General features: G+C 48.7%; 1 protein-coding gene and 1 non-coding gene across 2 annotated transcripts; both read right to left on the bottom strand.

The window, feature by feature from the left end:
* Window positions 1–270: 270 nt before the first annotated feature.
* Window positions 271–18,223, bottom strand: LOC117055043 (NACHT, LRR and PYD domains-containing protein 3-like). Its single transcript, XM_033164371.1, has 6 exons — window positions 17,844–18,223; window positions 7,736–9,410; window positions 5,848–6,018; window positions 4,266–4,436; window positions 2,744–2,914; window positions 271–483 (listed from the first exon to the last, which is right to left on the bottom strand). Exons 1-6 carry the CDS (start codon window positions 18,124–18,126, stop codon window positions 357–359), a joined length of 2,598 nt encoding a protein of 865 aa, XP_033020262.1. The 5' UTR covers window positions 18,127–18,223; the 3' UTR covers window positions 271–356.
* Window positions 7,347–7,420, bottom strand: TRNAI-GAU. Its single transcript has one exon. It is a non-coding gene; the product is annotated as a tRNA-Ile (tRNA).
* Window positions 18,224–20,238: the final 2,015 nt, after the last annotated feature.

Genomic DNA, 20,238 nt, shown 5'->3' with positions numbered 1-20,238 from the left:
GCCGGAAGGTCAATAGCTGCCCAAAATAAGCCACATTTGCCTTGCTACCAGGAGGCACCACACCTGATTTTGGAAAATCCAGGTCACTGGGTAGCTTGGAAGGTTTGGTTTCTCGTCTTTGTAGGTCAGACATTTCAATGGCCTGCTGCTCTCCGTTTAAGGCTTGAAGGGCTGTTTTCTGGCAGGGTCACCAGCCACAAGAAAGTACTGCTGAAGCCTTGGGCCAATTCACACATGCAATGTTCAAGTGGCTATTTGCAGCTGGTGGGTGGCAATCATCGGTGGTGCTTTCCGCTTGGCTTTGGTTTCACACAATCTGCTGGTGCTCGAGTGGTAAGTCATGTGTGAATATCCCATTACTCTTCCCCAGGGAAGGCGGCACAGCCGGGTGGGTAATAGGAGGTCAGGATCAGCTGGGGGCGGGCAGCCTGAGCTGCCTGCAGTTTTTTCCGGGTGATGCGATTTAGGGTCCACATTGTAAGTCTGGGAGGAGGAAGAAGGAGAGAAACCGCACCGTCAGAAAGGAGGCTCCCCCAAGAGGGAAATGTCTGCTTGAAAATTTCTGTCCATGGTTGCTGCACTGAGAGGGACTACTCTGGGTCATCTGCTAGGTGAAACTTTCAGGCAAAGAGGCTCATGGCTGCCCAAGCTGATGCGAACTGGCTAGCTTGAATGAGGTCTGGAAGCCTCTAAACTGATGCCAGAAACTGCAGGGAACAACTTCCTGGGGGCCCATTTTCTCTCCCCGGAGCACAGCAGAGACCTAGTTTCCTAGCTGCCTCAAGCCCATTAATTCCAAGGCCTTCGGGTCCTAACTCTCTCCCATAACCACTCCAGCTGTTTAGGACTTCTCATAGCGGTACCTTGGTTCTCAAACTTAATCTGTTATGGAAGTCCATTCCAAAACCAAAGCGTTCCAAAACCAAGGCATGCATTCCCATAGAAAGTCATGCAAAATGGATTAATCCGTTCCAGACTTTTAAAAACAACCCCTAAAACAGTGATTTAACACGAATTTTATCTGAAGAAGTGTGCATGCACACGAAAGCTCATACCAGGAACAAACTCAGTTGGTCTCTAAGGTGCTACTAGAAAGAATTTTCGATTTTGTTTTGACGAATTTTACTGTTTAACAAAGACCACTGATCCATAACATGAAAGCAATAAACAGTGTACTGCAGTCACACATCAATCAACCAATCAATCAGTAGCTGAATTGGGTTCCACACAGTCACAAAAACAAAACAAAAAGAGCCGCAAAAATAAAAACGCAAAATAAATAGCAAAAAGAGACAGACGTCAGTGTAACACTCAAAACAGAAGCGTGGCACTCAAAACGGAGCATGTTCAGCTTCAGAAAAAAAGTTCGCAAACTGGAACACTTACTTCCGGGTTTGTGGTGTTTGGGTTCCAAGTTGTTTAGGTGTTTGAGAACCGAGGTACCACTGTAATTCTTGGCTTCTTATCAGGGTGGTCAAGTTAGCAATTCCTAGCTATTCCAAATTAATCTTCCCAATTAGTTCAATATTGTAGGGAATCCGGTTCTATTTCCCTGATATAGTGAAGCCTTTTGTCAAATGCTCAGCCTCCAGATGTTTTGGAGGACAGCCTCCATCATTCCTAGCCAGCACAGCTGTTTCTCATCTGTGACATGGGAAGGATGCTCTCTGCCATGCCCTGCCTCCTCGCAGGGGGCTCCTTCCATGATTTGCTTGTGCATTGTTCATGCATCTTCCTGCTAATAATTTGTTCGCCCTACACTTTGCAGCGCGTTCCCCTGTCTCACAGTGCTTTGGTCCACTTTAATTGTGCAGACCTAAATTTCTGGTGGGACGCGAGTGGCGCTGTGGGTTAAACCACTGAGCCTCTTGGGCTTGCCGATCAGAAGGTCGGCGGTTCGAATCCCCGCGACGGGGGTGAGCTCCCGTTGCTCGGCCCCAGCTCCTGCCAACCTAAGTTTGAAAGCACATCAAAGTGCAAGTAGATAAATAGGTACCGCTCTGGCGGGAAGGTAAATGGCGTTTCCGTGCGCTGCTCTGGTTTGCCAGAAGTGGCTTAGTCATGCCGGCCACATGACCCAGAAGCTGTCTGCGGACAAACACCGGCTCCCTCAGCCTATAGAGCAAGATGAGCACGCAACCCCAGAGTCATCCGCAACTGGACCTAATCGTCAGGGGTCCCTTTACCTTTACCTTACACTTTGCAGTTACAGGTGGGTAGCCGTGCTGGTCTGTCATAGTCGAAACAAAATAGAAAATTCTTTCCAGTAGCACCTTAGAGACCAACTGAGTTTGTTCTTGGTATGAGCTTTCGTGTTCTTGAGTTTGTTCTTGGTATGAGCTTTATCTGAAGAAGTGTGCATGCACACGAAAGCTCATACCAAGAACAAACTCAGTTGGTCTCTAAGGTGCTACTGGAAAGAATTTTCTATTTTGCTTACACTTTGCAGTTCGTTTCCCTGTCTCAGAGTGCTTTGATCCAATTTAATTGTACAGACCTAAATTTCTGGTGTGTGCTTGAAGACAACCCTCCCCCCTACAAAAAATACTGACAGCCTAGAGGCAACCAGGGTGTGTCAATGATAAGAAGGGCAGGAGAGACAACTGACTTGAGTTGACATCACAAACTGAACGGGAAATTTGGAGAACTAAAGTTTGTCCCTTTGAGCATGAATGACTATGACCTCTAAACAACATGCACAAAAGCTGAAGATGGGAGAGATCGGGGTGTGGGGGGTACTTACTCCAGCCTCTTGAGTCTGCAGTGCTGCTTCGCCAGTGAGGCACACAGGTGCCGGACACCCTCGTCTCCCAGGCTGTTCCCCCCTAATCCCAGCTCTGCCAGGCTCTCGTGGGATTCCAGGACGGAGGCCAGATCCACACACGCTCCGGCTGTGAGACCGCAAAGGTGCAATCTGCAAAGGAAGACGAAGGGGATTTGCGACACCTGGAAAGACCAAACTGAATGGAAAGAAAATATGTCCCACCCCAACAGGCAAAATAACAAACTGCGACCTAAACGTCCCAAATAAATGCCACACACAAAAAGAGTTTGGTTTGGTTATATTTTGGTTGATCTTTTTCAAATGTATACATGAAGGTTATGCCCGTTTTAATTTGTTCAAATAGCTCAGTTGCTAGTGCATGTGACTTAATCTCAGGGTCGTGGGTTTGAGCCCCAGGTTGGGCAAACGATTCCTGCATTGCAAGGGGCTGGATCAGGCATGCCCAACACATTGATCACAATCGACCTGTCGATCGCAGGATTGGTTTTGGTCGATCAAATGATTGATCAATCTATCGAGAGAAGCCCAGCATGCTCCGAATGGCTCCTCAAAGAGAGAAAGGGCTGGTTTGTGGGGGGGGGAGGGGGGTGGCACTCCAACTGGCTTCTCAGATCTGTGTAAACCAATATTATAATAATAATAATAATAATAATAATAATAATAATAATAATAATAATAATAATTTATTATTTGTACCCCGCCCATCTGCTTAACTTTTCTCACTTGTTTAGTTACTTGTCCATCTAGTAACTATTTGGATCTGTCATGATGGTATCCAGACATAACTACTGTATCTGTGAAATAAATATCCCTTAACTAACTAACTAACTAATTAAACAAACTTAAATGACTTCGGAGGGGTGGGAGAAGGGAACACATGCTGAAGAATGACAATGGGAGTGTGTGGTAGATCACTGCCAGTTTTTGATACTGGGTAGTAGATCACAACCTACTTGAAGTTGGACATGCCTGCGCTAGATGATCCTTGTGGTCCCTTAAAGGTAAAGGTAAAGGGACCCCTGACCATCAGGTCCAGTCATGGACGACTCTGGGGTTACGGCGCTCATCTCGCGTTAATGGCCGAGGGAGCCGGTGTACAGCTTCCGGGTCATGTGGCCAGCATGACTAATCTGCTTCTGGCGAACCAGAGCAGCACACGGAAACGCCGTTTACCTTCCTGCCGGAGTGGTACCTATTTATCTACTTGCACTTCATGCTTTCGAACTGCTATGTTGGCAGGAGCTGGGACCGAGCAACGGGAGCTCACCCCGTCGCGGGGATTCGAACCACCGACCTTCTGATCGGCAAGCCCTAGGCTCTGTGGTTTAACCCACAGCGCCACCCCTTACAACTCTACAATTCTACGATTCTCTGAAATTTGTTGTGTGTGGATCGGATTTTTGCAGGGCACAGTTGTGGTTAGGCAAGAAGAGCTCTTGGAGCTGGGGGAATTAGCAGAGATGATGAAGAAGCCACTTACGTGAGTCTTTGCAGCCTGGATTGTGAGTGCTTCAGCCCCTTGCACAGCTTCCTGATCCCCTCATCGCCCAGGTTGTTCTCTCCCAGATCCAGCTCAGAGAGAGACGGGTTGGATGCCAGGACCTCTGAAAGGGGCTCACATGCGCCAGCTGTCAGGTTGCAGCAATGTAGCCTGCAGAAAATGGAGGTGGCTATAATATCCTAATGGATCAATCGGAAAGGTTATGGCAGGTGGATATAAAATTTGCTGCCTGTTATACTCTGAGAGAAGGTGTTCTAAAAATGATGTACAGATGGCACCAAACACCAGAAAAGCTAGCCAAAATGTATAAAAACAGATCACCCTTATGTTGGAGATGTGATAAAGAAAATGGATCTTATATGTATATGTGGTGGCATTGTTCAGAGGTTAGTGAATTCTGGAATAATATCTATGACGAATTGAAGAAATTGTTGAAATGTACATTTAAGAAAAAAACCAGAATTATTTTTATTAAGTATTGTGCCAAATGAGTTAAAAAAATCAGAAAGAACATTACTACTGTATGAGATAACAGCGGCCAGAATATTAGTAGCCAGAAAATGGGAAAATAAGGCTTTCGAACTGCTGTGTTGGCAGGAGCAGGGACCAAGCAATGGGAGCTCACCCTGTCCCCGTCGTGGGGATTCAAACCGCCAACCTTCTGATCGGCAAGCCCTAGGCTCTGTGGTTTAACCCACAGCACCACCCGCGACCCTCATAAATCTATCAACTGCTTGCTAATTCTTATCTGTGAAGTTACTGAAGGGGGGGATAGGACTCTCCACGCCTGACACTCCCATGCGGAGTGGTTCTAAGGATATTGAAATGATGTGATGTGGTTTGAGCACCTGCTAGATCTGTATCCCAAGTATTTATAATATCACACCCATATATACAAGGAGCCACCCAGGGCCGTCTTAAAGGGATTGGCCGCCGTGGCGCAATGATCCGTCGGCGCCCCCGGCATGCCGCCTCTCCGCCCGCCTCCCTCCCGCGCTGGCCGCCCCTCGGGGGGGCGAGCGGGGGATGAGGGGCGTGGCGCTGGAGCGGCACGGGGCTTTGCGTGGCCTTCCCAGCGCTCCAGCTGGGGCTCCGGAGGGCAGCCGGCTTGCAGCCCGCCCGTAGGGGCGGGGGAGGGTTGGGGAGGGGGCGCCCGGTATGCCAGCGGGCTCGCAGGGGCGCCCCTTGGGGGGCCTGGTGCCCTAGTGCGCCGTGCCACCGAGGCCCTATGACGAGATGGCCCTGGAGCCACCACAAGATCCTGTGGCAATTAGTTCCATAGGACACACTATAAGAGGGAGCACTTCCTTCTTGTTATTGCGGGCAAGGCAGGCAGAGGCATTGCAAAAAACGTTCATGCTTCTGCATTTGACATTTATCGTCACCAGAAAGAGGTGCAATGATGGCCGTCAAGTTGGATTTAAAAGGGGATGAAAGAAATTCATAAAGCATAAGGCTACCCATGGCTACTAGGAAGGATGCAATGTGCCGCCTCCAGCATCAAAGGAAGGGCGTGTCTGGGTGTCTCTGTTTTAATGCTGCAGAAGAGAGAGCCACGTACCGGAGACTCCGTAGTTGACAGTGTGGATCGAGAAGCCCATGGCATAAGTGGATCACGCCCAAATCACCCAGTGGATTTTCACCCAGATCCAGACCGGTCAGACACTGATTAGCCACGGCGACAGAGGAAAGATCTTGGCCTGCAGCAGATAGGAGCTCACAGCGGTTCAGCCTGGAGAAAACCGAAAGCAGGAGGATTTGGCGAAAGGATTAACGGTAGTGTGAGCTCCTCTGTGTATTTCCTGGCATCCCAGCTACAGGGCTTAAAATATGCTTCATCATTTCCCCCATGTTAATAAAATATAGAAGCTCTATGAATTAAAGAAACAAACAAACCCCAAAGGACAGTGTATTAAAAGGGATTATTCCTAGTTCATCCCTCAATGAAGTCTCATCACAGACAACCCCAAGGGGTAGTGGGCTCAGCTAATAATGTCCTTTGTGCCCTTAAAGCAGGTATTCCGGCTTGGTCCCTGCTTCTCACCCAACAGTCTCGACAGAGACGGATAGAGTAAAAAGCTGAGCTAACCTGCTAAAAACCAACAAAATGCCCATTCATGCAGGTATGATCAGACAGCGATTGCAATTCAACTGCTAAAAGCAGCAGCCTCGGCTTGAGGTGTTCAAAATGATGATGCCATCAAGATGTTGCTGGACTCCAGATCCCATCATCCTTTGCCGTTGGCCAGGCTGGCTGGGACTGAGGAGATTTGCTGTCCAACATCTTGAGGGCATCTTACTGGCGACCCCTGGTGTGGACCATTTTAGTGGGGGCTTCCTTTAAAAAACAACAACCCCCAAACCCAAAACATTGCTGCTTTTAAAATAAATAGTCTGCTGCTGTTTGAGGTTCATGTGCTGTGGCATTTTAAATGTGGTTGTGCTTTTAACTCATAGGAGTTTGCACAGCATGGCAATTCTGCATTTCTAGCTGTTCAAGCAGACCTTTAATCTTTTGTTCTTGGCATATTAAGGCATCAACAGCTGTTCCTGCTCTCATGCGTCTTTGTCACATGACAGAAGGAACCCCAGGGGTCATCTAGTCCAACCCCACCTGCAATGCCGGAAACACAACTAAAGACAGAGATTCAGGGATGGTGGGTGTCCAAAAAAATCTAGAGGCAGCAGGCTGGAGACAGCTGCATTGCATATGTCTAAGCATTCAATTTGTTTGTTTGTTTGTTTGTTTGTTTGTTTATACCCTCTATTTCCCTGGAGACTCCCAAAAAATAATAATGAAAATCTATATTCCCATACACACACTGCAACTAATATCAGTATACATCTATAAAATGTTCCCATTAAGTGATCCACAAGTTAATATAAACCTTTGGAAGTGGTCTTTGGTTTTCTGGTTTGATGGAGCTGGGAGCCTTTTCTCCTGGTAAGGGCCTCTGTTTTGGGGCAGCCAGCCATAGAATCATATGTTTACAAACGTATGTTGGAAGGGACCCTGAGGAACATCTAGCCTAGCCCCCCTGTGATGCAGGAATATGGAGCTGTCCTATACAGGGATCGAACCTGCAACCTTAGCGTTATCAGCACCACGCTCTAACCAACTGAGCTATCCAGTCATGGTTCGGTTGTGAGGGGGAAAGGCTGCTAACGGAAACCGCAAGCCCCATCTCTGAATCCCTGCAACTTCAGCCAAAATAGTGGCTCACTGTAGCCTTGTAAAAGAGTAGCCATTGCTTCCCATCTCCCAAGCTTCTGCCACCCAAAGCAGTTGCCTCACTCTGCTCAATGGTAGGGCCGTCCCTCTAATTTGAGCCCTGGGTGGCTAAACTCACTGAGCCACGAGGTGGGCCCCTATTCTGGACAGAGGGCCACCCTACTTAAGTCCCATTGAGCCAACAAGGATCATTGGTGGGTCTTTCAGATGCACTTACCGGATCTCCGAGGGCTTCAGCAGTCCTGGCAAGAGCTGGCGGAATGCTGTGGGCCCCAACTCGTAGCCAGAGAGACGAAGCGAGCAGAGAGACGGAGAAGCTGTTAGGCAAAACGAAAGAGCAGCAAAATCCAGCTTGGAGAAGAGCAGGTCTCGGAGGTCCAAGTCATGGACGTGTCTCAGGATGCTCTGGGCAAACTGAGGGTCCTCCGTCTCGTAGACACAGTGGTAGAGCTCCAGGAGTTGCTCCCCTCTCCCAAAGGACTGACAGGTTGCTTCCTGCTCCACCCATCTCAGCATCTCCTGCCAGAGCTTGGTCCTGGACACCTGGCAACCCCATACTTCTTGCAGGAGGTCCATCCTCTTTGCACTGGAGAGGCCAAAGAGGAATCGCACGAGCGTGAAATAGTTACCTCTGCATTCTTTCTTGTTTCCCAGTCCCTCGTCCATGATCCTGAATGATGAGTTGCCGGAGTCCCCATCTGGGTCCAGCAGGTAGAACAAGGCAGCAAATAACTCCTGGAAACTTAAGTGAACAAAGCTGTAAGTTATTGCCCCATGGGCATCTTTACGGAGGACAGAAAGGGTTTCCGAGTCGGAACAGCCCACGCCATGTTCTTTCAGCTCTTCTTCACCAAAGCTCACCTTCTTATGGAGCACTCCATCCTTGGCTAAGGAGCAGAGGGCTTTCAAGTTGCTCAGCTTCGAGTTGCAGCCCAAGAAGCTGAAGAGGAGCTGCAGGTGGATTTCTGTGACTGTCGCAGTCTCCGGGATAGCGTTAAGGAGCTCCTTTCGGGGTTTCCGCCTGAAGGCGGTGCAGAAAATCCAGCACAGAGCAGGGAGGAAGCATAAGCTGAACAGAGTTTCATTCCTTCTCACAATTTCAAAGGCAAGAGTGGCGTCTTCCTTGGCCTCAAAGAAGCGTTGGAAATATTCCTCCCTCTGAGCCGGTCGGAATCCCAACACTTCCACGAACCATGGAGACCTCAAGCATGGCAGTAGTGCCCCTAAAGCCACGGGCCTCGTAGCTACAAGGAGATGGCATTTGGGAAGAAGCCTCCTTCTGAGCAGACCCATCACCCAAGACACGGCAGCCTGCTTTTTGTGGAGGTCGCTGCATGTAACGTCACCTGGAAGCCTGCTGATCTCCAGCTCATCAAAGCCGTCGATGAGGACGAGGATGCTGTCTTGGTTCATGAAGACATCCTCTGCTAGGAATGTCCCTGGAGGGCAGCTGTTGAGTAGCAGCTCAGCTACGGTCATGGGTCCCTTGCTATAGTCCGCTGCTTTGCAGGAGATGTAAAAGACATGCTCGTACCTCTCCTGCCAGAGCTTGCCAGATGCCCAGTCCAGCATTATCTTCCGCAGGGCTGTGGTCTTCCCCACTCCAGCGGGTCCAAGCAGCACAACGGTTCTGGAGCTTTCCCCCTGAGCGTCTGGACCAAACAAATTCTCCATGCCGACTTCTTCCGGCCCATCTCCTTGGTGAACCTCCCGGTGCTTCCTCTCCACGCCCGCAACCTCGTGGGCTCTCTGTTGAGGATCCCGTTTCCTGCGGACGAGCAGCTCTGTGTATCTTTGGGGGAGGCTCACCACTTGGCCAGTAGAAGGGGAGTCACATTCAGGAATGCCCCCGAAGCTCTCTCGGATACAGCTTTTGTATTTCTTCCTGCGATCTAGCGCAATCACACAATGAGAGCGGTGTCAGGGGAGGGGCCACAGGATGGGGAAATAAGTTCTTTTATTTTTCCGTCTATGAGACCCCCCCATGTATAAGACCCCCCTATTTTGGGGGGCTCAGTTTTAAGAAAATGAGGGGAGATGGCCCAAAGTTGTTGAGCTTCTCCCCCCATGCAGCTGTGGGCAGGAAACACTCCCTAGATTGTTTCCCATCTGCTGTGGCATTGGGGGAGGTTGCGCTCCCACCAACCAGCTGGCTGGCGGGCGTGCCACTTCTCCCCCCCCCTCCCATGCCACTATCCATGTATTGGATGGCCCTAGTTTTTGACATGATTTTTGAGCCAAAAAACCTCGTCTAATACATGGGAAAATACAGTAGCTCCAAGAAAGCCAGGAGAGGGAAACAAGCTGAATGCTGTAGGGGATGTAGGGATATCGGCCAGTGAATTTCCTCAATATATACCATATTTTTCGCTCCATAAGACACACTTGTTTCCTCCTAAAAAGTAAGGGGAAATGTCTGTGCATCTAATAATAATAATAATAATAATTTATTATTTGTACCCTGCCCATCTGGCTGGGTCTCCCCAGCCACTCTGGGCGGCTTCCATCAAATATTAAAATACATTTAAAATATCACAGTTTAAAAACTTCCCTAAACAGGGCTGCCTTCAGGTATTTTCTGAACGTCAGGTAGTTGTTTATTCCCTTGACCTCTGATGGGAGGGCGTTCCACAGGGCGGGCGCCACTACCGAGAAGGCCCTCTGCCTGGTTCCCTGTAGTTTTGCTTCTCGCAGTGAGGGAACAGCCAGAAGGCCCTGGGTGTTGGATCTCAGTGTCCGGGCTGAATGATTGGGGTGGAGACGCTCCTTCAGGTATACAGGACCGAGGCCGTTTAGGGCTTTAAAGGTCAGCACCAACACTTTGAATTGTGCTCGGAAACGTACTGGGAGCCAATGTAGATCTCTCAGGACCGTGAATGTGTGGTCCCTGGAGCCGAATTGCCCGAGTGCAGAGGCGAAAATCGGATCGTGCGTCACGGAGGAGGGAAGGCTGCAGAGAGGAGGCTGCTGGGGTTCCTGTATCGGGCATATTTTGGGGGGGGGTGGAAGCATGTGAGTTGTGTTGCTGCACGGGAGAGCGCATGGTTAAAGGGGAGATTTGGGCGTCTGAGTGTCCTTGTGTGTGGAGCCTCTCGATCGCAGTACGGCATCCCAAGGCTACCGTCTGTTCACCAGCCCTGTTCCCCTTGCCTAATTATTGTAGCGCCTTCCTAAGGATTCAATTGCGACTCCTATTTTGTTTTGCACTCCCTGCCGCGTACGGTTTTAACTGGGTGGTTAAAGTCAGCCTCTGCTCCTCTTCTTTTGCTCTTGTCCCTTTCTGGCAGGGAGCGCACAGCTGCACTGAATTCCTTTCCTGCCCTCTGCCTCAGGGTCTTACAGTTATGAAAATTCAGTGGAGCAACTGCTGCGCAGAAGATATGCTGAGGAAACTACATGTATTTAAAATAATTAAGAGGATGCAAAAACAGGTCCTTTGCTTGGTTTTTAATTATAGGAAAAAGAAATTATAATAATAGAAGTTATACTAAGATTACAAAATCCCACAAACCATGACCCAACCAGTGACCCACCCACCAGGGTACAGAGAGGAGTACAAAACGCTCCTTATATACGATATTTGCAGCTCAATTAACAACACCTGCTTAACTCCCTCACATCTGCAAAGCTAGGTGATGAGATTTACAGTAACTTTTTAAAGAGGTATACATTTTGTGGAATAATAATGAACCTTGATATTTGAACTAATCAACACTTACAGCCTGTGAGGGATCCCACTCCCTCCCCTTTTCGATTCTTCCCCAACCGTGACTCTCCCTAGCTTTCACTGTCCACTAGGATGAATCCTTCATTGGTTATATGGGAGTGTCTCTGGGGTACCTCAGTGCTTTACGTTCTTAAAGTGAAACTCCTGCCACCTTGGGATCTCCCGCCCTGGGTTCCCAAACTGCTGCAGCTTGCCCTTTCGTTCTGGCAACTGCGTGGCACCTTTGGCTTCCCTGCCCAGTCCTCTGTGTGTTAGGTAAATAAGCCACCCGTCCCTTTTACCTCAAGGAAACCTCTCGTGCTTTCCCCCTCAACCACACCTCTAGAGGTACTGACGCACTGCCACAGTCAGCGAACGTTTAAACACTTTTAACTTTATTAAGGTAACTTGAAAACATGGATATCTTGAGTCAGTACTGGTACAAATCTTCTTATATAATTCAGCTCAGTTACAATCTTTCCTGCATCCCGTTAGCAATGGTAAATGACCTTTCCTCCCATTCCCCAAAGCCTAACCTCGCAGTTTCTCTTTCTAAACCTCCACACCCAACTGCCAAACCCCCAACTGCCTTTCTAGGTTGTTCCCCCTCCTTTTAGAATGCCCAGTAGCTCCGCCTCCCAGGGAACACCTACCTAACATGGGAGTGATAGGTTAACCCATGATGAACCAGGCCTTATTCCGCCACATTCGTCCCACCCCCAAAGTCATTGCATAGGCATAGTTATACACTTTAAACAATGCCGAAGCAATGTATTGGAGCTTAATCAAAACCAACAACCTAGTATTTCCCTTTTGTACACAACTTCTATGTTGCAACATAACTTAACAAATAATTTACCTTTTCCTGTATCTTATTTCCACCATAACAACTAATTTGGCACTTATACACATTTCTAATTTGGAATAACATTTGCTATCACTCTAAAGAGTCCGTCCCAGGAAACCTCGACCTTCCGCTGTCGTCTGGGTCTCAACACCAGGACTTGGTCACCAGTTTGGAAATTCCGATCTCTGCGTGTGCGTCGTACCATCTTTTCTGTTGTGCTCTTTTTAAATTACAGGATGATAGTTCCTTAAGTTCCTGTAAATCACTTTGTAGATCCTGAAGATAGGTTAAGACGTCCGCATTCCCAATGGGTTCCTTTCCAGTCCCATTCCGGGTCAATAAAACCACGCTTTTATTCTGTCTCTGGTTTTATTAATGCCTAGATAAGCAGTCATGGGTGACTCCAGTGCCAACTGTAAAACTTGTAGTCGGTATTTCCGGGGCAAAACCAACTTTTTTTTTCCATTTTCCATTTGGCTGCACTTTTTCTCCTTTTGGCTATTTTCATTTTCCACTTGGCTGCACCTTTTCTCCTTTTGGCTATTTTCATTTTCCACTTGGCTGCACCTTTTCTCCTTTTGGCTATTTTCATTTTCCACTTGGCTGCACCTTTGCTCCTTTTGGCTATTCTATGACGTCTCCCTTCTATTGCAGTAAACAGGCAGGGATTCTCTAAAGTCACTTCAGAGTCAAGACCCTGCACCTCATCCCACAAGTCTCTCAGAGATTCATCTTCCCCCTGTTCCACTAAAAACTGGGTGCTAGATTCCTGTGCATTCGGTAGCGTAATCAGTACTTCCTCTCCCACAGGCTCTGTGGTTGGTGCATTAATGGCAGGATTTGAACCCACAAGGGCTTCTGGTTTCGCTCTTGGGATAGCATGTATTTGAGGTCTCCGGTTGGCTAGGTCGTTGCCTATCAGGACAGGAACCTCCAGATCATCCCAAATACCCACTGTCCACTTGCCATTAAAATCTGGATACTGAATATTTACTTCTGCTACCTGCACCTCAAACTCTGGTCCCCATATACCTTTTATGCTGTAAGATTGGTTTGAGAGATATTGTTCCTTAGGAATACAACTAGGTCTCATCAGAGTAACTTCCGACTCAGAGTCCTGTAGTCCCACTAACTCTTGTCCATTTACTCTGACAGTCTCCATAAATTCCTTATTAACCTCTTCCTCAGCTCTCCAGACCTGCATAACTTTTGCAGAAGCCTCTGTTTGACTATACGTTGGCTCCTGGACTGGTGTCTGCGGAAGGTTTTTAGTATCTGTTTGAAGTAACAGTTTTACTGGCTTCGCAACAGCAGCTGCAGTTTGTGCTTTGACCACTAGAGGACATTTAGCTCGTATGTGATCTTCACTTTCACAAAAGAAACACGTAATTTTCTTTTGAAGTGGCTTATCAGACCCGGATTGTCTGACAGGATTGGGTTCTTGTCTTTCCTTTCCTTCCCCAGCTTGCCACAGTTTATTTTTCTGTGAAGGCGTAAAGAATGTGACTTCATTACTATCTTGGCTCTGAGATAATTTTGCTCTTAGCCGTATCTCCTCCAGCCTCAGTCTTCCCAACTGCAATTCTCTCTCCATGGCGAATCTCTCCCGTTCTGCCTCAACCTTGGCTAATTGTACCCGTTCTTCTGAAGCTAAACGCTCCTTCTCTTTCTCAGCTTCCAATTTATTTTTCTCTTTTTCAGCTTCCAATTTATTTTTCTCTTTTTCAGCTTCCAATTTATTTTTCTCTTTTTCAGCTTCAATTCTGGTCATCTCTAACTTCATTTTCATCATCTCTAACTCTACATTAGGGTTCTCTCTGGTTTCCGCCTCATCGGGTCTCTCATCACCCTTAGCTTCCCTAGCTTTCCTCAGGTGAGCCATTTTTCTGACAGAAAAAATACAGTTGTCTGATTCTCAACTAAACAGGCGTGTGGGTGTTGTTTACGGATCACGACGCTGCCACCAATAAATGTGAGGGATCCCACTCCCTCCCCTTTTCGATTCTTCCCCAACCGTGACTCTCCCTAGCTTTCACTGTCCACTAGGATGAATCCTTCATTGGTTATATGGGAGTGTCTCTGGGGTACCTCAGTGCTTTACGTTCTTAAAGTGAAACTCCTGCCACCTTGGGATCTCCCGCCCTGGGTTCCCAAACTGCTGCAGCTTGCCCTTTCGTTCTGGCAACTGCGTGGCACCTTTGGCTTCCCTGCCCAGTCCTCTGTGTGTTAGGTAAATAAGCCACCCGTCCCTTTTACCTCAAGGAAACCTCTCGTGCTTTCCCCCTCAACCACACCTCTAGAGGTACTGACGCACTGCCACAGTCAGCGAACGTTTAAACACTTTTAACTTTATTAAGGTAACTTGAAAACATGGATATCTTGAGTCAGTACTGGTACAAATCTTCTTATATAATTCAGCTCAGTTACAATCTTTCCTGCATCCCGTTAGCAATGGTAAATGACCTTTCCTCCCATTCCCCAAAGCCTAACCTCGCAGTTTCTCTTTCTAAACCTCCACACCCAACTGCCAAACCCCCAACTGCCTTTCTAGGTTGTTCCCCCTCCTTTTAGAATGCCCAGTAGCTCCGCCTCCCAGGGAACACCTACCTAACATGGGAGTGATAGGTTAACCCATGATGAATCAGGCCTTATTCCGCCACACAGCCCACCCTCTTGTGCTTTCGGTTGCTGTGTTTGTTCGGATCGGGCCGGCGATGGCCCATTCCCCTTGCTCAGCGCGTCTGCTTGCTGCGAGGTGACGCGGCAAGGAAGCAATTAGCAGGCGGACACGATCCTCTCCCCTTCCGTTGCTCGGCGCTGGCTGTGGCAGCATCACCTCGCAGCAAGCAGATGCCCTGACTGAGCAAGGAGACAGGTGGCAGACAAACGCAACGAATCCAGTGGCTAGGAGCGCAACCAGCAGCTGCCACTGCCACCTCCTCCTCCTCTCTGTGCTCCGGTGCTGCTTCAGCTGCCTACAGGGAAGCATGCCAGGGACGCACAGGCAGCTGGAAAACATGCAGGTGGGGCTGGCTTGGGAGCGGGGGGGGGGGAGAACTTTTGCCTTCCTTTCCTCCCTCCCCTTAAACCCCTCTCCTGCATCCTTAGCCACCTCCTTCTCCACACAAACCACACGTGCTCCTTGTCCCTTCAGTGTTTTTCCTTCCCTCCCCACTTAAAACTCATCTCCTACAACATTTGATTCAGAATATTTTTTTTCTTGCCGACAAAGGTCCGTATAGTTAAAGCTATGGTTTTCCCAGTAGTGAAGTATGGAAGTGAGAGCTGGACCATAAAGAAGGCTGATTGCCGAAGAATTGATGCTTTTGAATTATGATGCTGGAGGAGACTCTTGAGAGTCCCATGGACAGCAAGAAGATCCAACCTATCCATTCTCAAAGAAATCAACCCTGAGTGCTCACTGGAAGGACAGATCCTGAAGCTGAGGCTCCAATACTTTGGCCACCTCATGAGAAGAGAAGACTCCCTGGAAAAGACCCTGATGTTGGGAAAGATGGAAGGCACAAGGAGAAGGGGACGACAGAGGATGAGATGGTTGGACAGTGTTCTCAAAGCTACCAACATGAGTTTGGCCAAACTGCGAGAGGCAGTGAAGGATAGGCGTGCCTGGCGTGCTCTGGTCCATGGGGTCACGAAGAGTCGGACATGACTGAACAACAACAACAAAATGGTCATGTGCGCCTTATGGAGCGAAAAATACGGGTAGATGGAAGTGATCAAGGTGGCTGGCTGGCTGGCTGGCTGGCTGAGTGGCACCAGGGGAGCGGGGAGAACAATAGAATGCCCCAGTCCAATTTGACTTTGCCGCTCACAGGTACTCAGCAAAGTCAGGAGGTCTGAAGAGGGCATTTCTCCTGGCATTGCCCTGAAAGAGACAGAAATTTGGAGCCATTAGCGTGCCCGGAACACCACCGTGGCCTATTGCCAAGTTCTGCCTGACAGCCGTCCCACCGCCCAACCTGGCAATGCCAGATCCTGGCAACATCCACGATCAGGGAAAAGAAAGAAGAGAGACTCTCAGCGGCATCCATAGGCAATCAACTGTTTCTAACCTGCAACGGAGGGTTTGGTCTTTTTGAGGCCACGTGGTGTTATCCTGCTCCACCCTTCCCATTTTTGAGCCCCTTTGGCATTTGGGAGACTCTTGCATGGGCCTGGAAGTGGGAATTATAGCATATGCTTTGACAAAGAGCCTGCATGGGAAGAGATGTGAAAAAAGTGTGTGTGAAAGGATATTGTTAGGAGAATCTGCTTACTCAAGGCTATGTTAAGATGGTGTCAAGAATGTTTGTGCAAGAGAAGCTCAGCCTTGAGCTTGCCTGATAGAGAGGAGGCGCTGAATTGGGCATGTTAAGTATAATTGTTTAATTGACACTGAAATGGAGAATCCCTGTGTGTATTACTGAAGGTTTAGCACAGGGATAAGCAAACTTTTTCAGCAGGGGGCCGGTCCACTGTCCCTCAAACCTTGTGGAGGGCCGGACTATATTTTGGGAAAAAATTTATGAACGAATTCCTATGCCCCACAAATAACCCAGAGATGCATTTGAAATAAAAGCACACATTCTACTGATGTAAAAACATGCTGATTCCCGGACCGTCCACAGGCCACAGGCGATTGGGCCGGATCCAGCCCCTGGGCCTTAGTTTGCCTACCCATGCTTTAACACGAGGAGATTCTACTGGAGTATGCTAAGTTCTGAGGTCCATGATGGGTTGATAATTAACTGTTATCGTTCTCTAGTAGCTAACAAGTGAGTGTTTAACCTTAGATCAGGTGATTAAGGTATTGAATTGCAAATGGCTATTTTGAAGGGAGTTGCCTTTAGTTCTTTTGTTCCCAAGATCTGTGGGAGTAAGTTGCCTCTCCAGCAGAAAAACAGCCTTAGGGGCTGCAATGCAGGCTAATGGACCCTGTGCGAGAGAGAGCTATGTTTGTCAGCTCTGATTATAAGTTCTTTTATTTCTAAGAAGATGCTGAGCTGATGCTTGGGTTAAGTTTTATGGAACGGTTTGGATGTATCTTAGTTTTGTTTTGAAGAAAGTTCTGCAAGTAAATGTTTGGATCCAACAAATGGGTCTAGACAATTTTTATTCAAAAAGGAGTTGGTTTTGATGCATCTGGTCACTTCAAGCTGCGCGATATTAATATTTCCAATAGGGCATCCAGCTTCTCCTCTGAGAACATGACTTCATTTCTACGCAGGTGTAAAGCTAAGATGAGGGAACACCTCTGTACACTCATACCTCTGGATACAAACGCTGCGTGTTGCGTTCGTCACGGGTTACGAATGCACCAAACCCGGAAGTACCGGAATGGGTTACTCCCAGGTTCGGCGGTTTGCACATGCACAGAAGCGCCGAACTGCGTTGCGCACATGCGGCGCTTCAGGTTGCACGCTGCTCATGTTGAGAGCGGGGCTCCGGAACGGATCCCGTTCGCAACCAGAGGTCTGACGTATAAGCCTTTATAAATGATAGGCCTGTGGACTCTACTTTCATGCATTCCCCAAGCAGCCACTGCCATAACCAAGAAAAAGTTGCCTTAAACATCACAATAGTGTGGTTATTGAGGAAATCCACCACAGGCCCCAGTGCTCTAGTGGGGCTGCCTACCTATGACTGCCTCTGACCCAAATGCTGCCTTTCCCTCCTTCTGGCATGGCGGCCAGAAAACCAACAGGTGAAGCTTAGTTAGGAAAGCGCACACACAAGATTACAGCCTTAGTAAGCAGAGTGCAAGCCTCTTACCGTTCCGTTTCCATTTCTGGAGCCTGGTGGCCGAATCCCGCAAGCTGACCGCCTTGAGGATGGCAACGGCCACTTCCCAGGCCCCATCCTGGCCATAGGCATCCAAGAGGAGCCATACAGTATCCATTGTGTCTGCGGTTTCCAGCTTGTTCCGGGGGATTTTGGCTCCGCCCTCCATCTTCAGGAAGCAGAGCTTGTTCTTGAACCTCTTGAAGTTCTCCTCGGAGAGGTTGTCCAGGGCAAAGAGGAGGGCATCTTCGAGGGGCTCTCCCGAATCTTCCATTTCAAGCCAAGACGCGTCTGTAAAGGGGAAGCAGGGTGGGAGAGTGAGCTAGGCTGCCTCTGCTCCTGGTCTTGCTATCTCACTGCACACACACACAAAGAGCAAAAACTTTATCCAGGAACGGAAACCTCCTTGTGGCAACTTTCGTTTTTTCATTCTGCTAATCATCAACTAAAGCGGGGGTCAGCAACCTGCGGCTCCGGAGCCGCATGCGGCTCTCTGACAGGTCTCCCGCGGCTCCGGCATGCCCCCTTTCAATGCCCTTTCAATAATAATTAAATGGTTATCGGCAAAAAAAAGGGCCAAAAAACCCATGAATAATCCGCATCAACGTTGAACAGCTGGGTGGTCTTTCTCAGCCCTCTCGGGGTTCCCGAGGACAGCCCCAAGATTGTTGTCCACCTTGACCACTCCCAGAGAGAGGAAGCGACTTCTTCACACCAATAAGCGTGTGGGGAGGGCTGAGCTTTTACCACCTCGGCGTGCCGATTGGCATGACAGATCGCCCGCCTTGGCGCATAGGCTCGGAGCCAGGGCCTTACCGCCGAGGTAGCCACTGAGGATGAAGGCGGGAGGCGGGCACGGGAGAGCGACGCTTCATCCGGCCAATGAGCCGCCGCGATGCCTGTTCCTGTTTGAGGGGAACGTGCCAATGAGGGTGGCGTTAGGGCGGGGAGAAGAAGGAGCTGGGCTTTGCGAGTTATTGAGAGAGAGAGAGAGAGAGAGAGAGAGAGAGAGAGAGAAGAGTCGGGATAATAAAGGCGGCGGGAGGTGGTGGCGGCGATTGGAGCGGCCCCTGTTCTGAGCGGCCCCTGTCGGGCGGAATCCTTTTCAAAGCAGCCACGCGGAGGGCGGAGCAGGCGGGCCAGGCGTCGCCGTGACGGGAGGGCGGTGATGGTCGCCGACAGGATGAAGTAGAGCTGCTTTGGGGCGGCAGCGGCAAAAACGTCCGGGCTGCTTCAGAAACCTCCGCCAACCAGTGCTTCGCCAGCGCTTGCTGCGGGCGGTGTACATGCTCAACGACGGCCCCAAGGGCGGCTTGGGGGCCCGGAGCCCCGAGGGCCCGGAGCCCCGAGGCCGGCGCGCTGCAGTGCCTGGCGCGATTCCCCCCCCCTCAAACCTGTTTTTTGCTTTTTGGCTTTTTGCCTTGCTCTCCCACCCCCCCTCTCTTTTTCTTCCTCCCCTCCTTTTTTAATCCAAGGGGAGAAATCCCATTTTTAAAACAAACAAACAAACGAAAAACAAACAAACACCCCCCACAGCTGCTGCAGCCACTCTATTTGAATTTTTATTACCCTTTTCTCCCTCTATCCCCCCTTTTCTTTTCTCTTCCCCTTTTGTTTTTCTTTTCAAAAAAAGGAAAAAGAAGAAAAAGATTTTCCCCCTTTATTTTTATTTTTTAAACTACTACATATTTTTAATAGATATCCTCCCCACCCCACCCCACCCCCAATTTATATTTTTCCACCCCACTTTTCCATTCCCACCCCCCTTTTTCTTTCTTTATTAGTTCGCTTGCCAACCTATCTTAGAGGGGGAAGCCCTCTCTCCCACCCACCACACCCTCCCCAAACAACTTTGAGCTGAACCCCCAAAAACGGGGGTAGATCACTGCTGAAAGTAGATCACAGTTTCTTGGGAGTTGGCCACCCCTGGTATAAGACATGTAACTAGAATAAAAATTTAAAAAAACCAAGCAAATAATTGTAATAACTACTGTAATAAAGCACTGCTATGATTATATATAATTTCCCTAAAATTTTGGTTTCATTCGCCTTTCCGTGCTGAAATGTCACAACCTGAACGACCATGGCTTGCCCCCCCCCCCCCCCAGTTTTGATCCTGGGTACGCCCCTGAGTCAATGCAAAAAAGTAAGAACTTATTCTTGTTGTTTTTACTAATTATACTTTGCATTGGCTCCTATACGTTATTTATTATTATTGCATTAAGGTAAGAAACAATATATGCAGTGTTATATTTGTTTTAAATGTCGCAATGGTTTTGCGGCTCCCAGTTGTTGTTTTTTCCTTTGGAAACGGGTCCAAGTGGCTCTTTGTGTCTTAAAGGTTGCAGACCCCTGAACTAAAGGAACATGGCTAACGTTAAACATT

This window comes from Lacerta agilis, chromosome 11, assembly GCF_009819535.1.
Source record: "Lacerta agilis isolate rLacAgi1 chromosome 11, rLacAgi1.pri, whole genome shotgun sequence".
NCBI lineage: Eukaryota > Metazoa > Chordata > Lepidosauria > Squamata > Lacertidae > Lacerta > Lacerta agilis.
This window is presented reverse-complemented; position numbering and strand designations above follow the sequence as displayed.

Bases quoted from the DNA above. Each gene is read 5' to 3' on its own strand.
- LOC117055043 (XM_033164371.1), bottom strand. From the start codon at position 18,126: ATGGAAGATTCGGGAGAGCCCCTCGAAGATGCCCTCCTCTTTGCCCTG. The intron at 9,411-17,843 runs GTAAGAGGCTTG...TGATTGCGCTAG, and splicing joins CCAGAAATGGAAACGGAACG to ATCGCAGGAAGAAATACAAA. The intron at 2,915-4,265 runs GTAAGTGGCTTC...CTTCCTTTGCAG, and splicing joins TCCAGGCTGCAAAGACTCAC to ATTGCACCTTTGCGGTCTCA.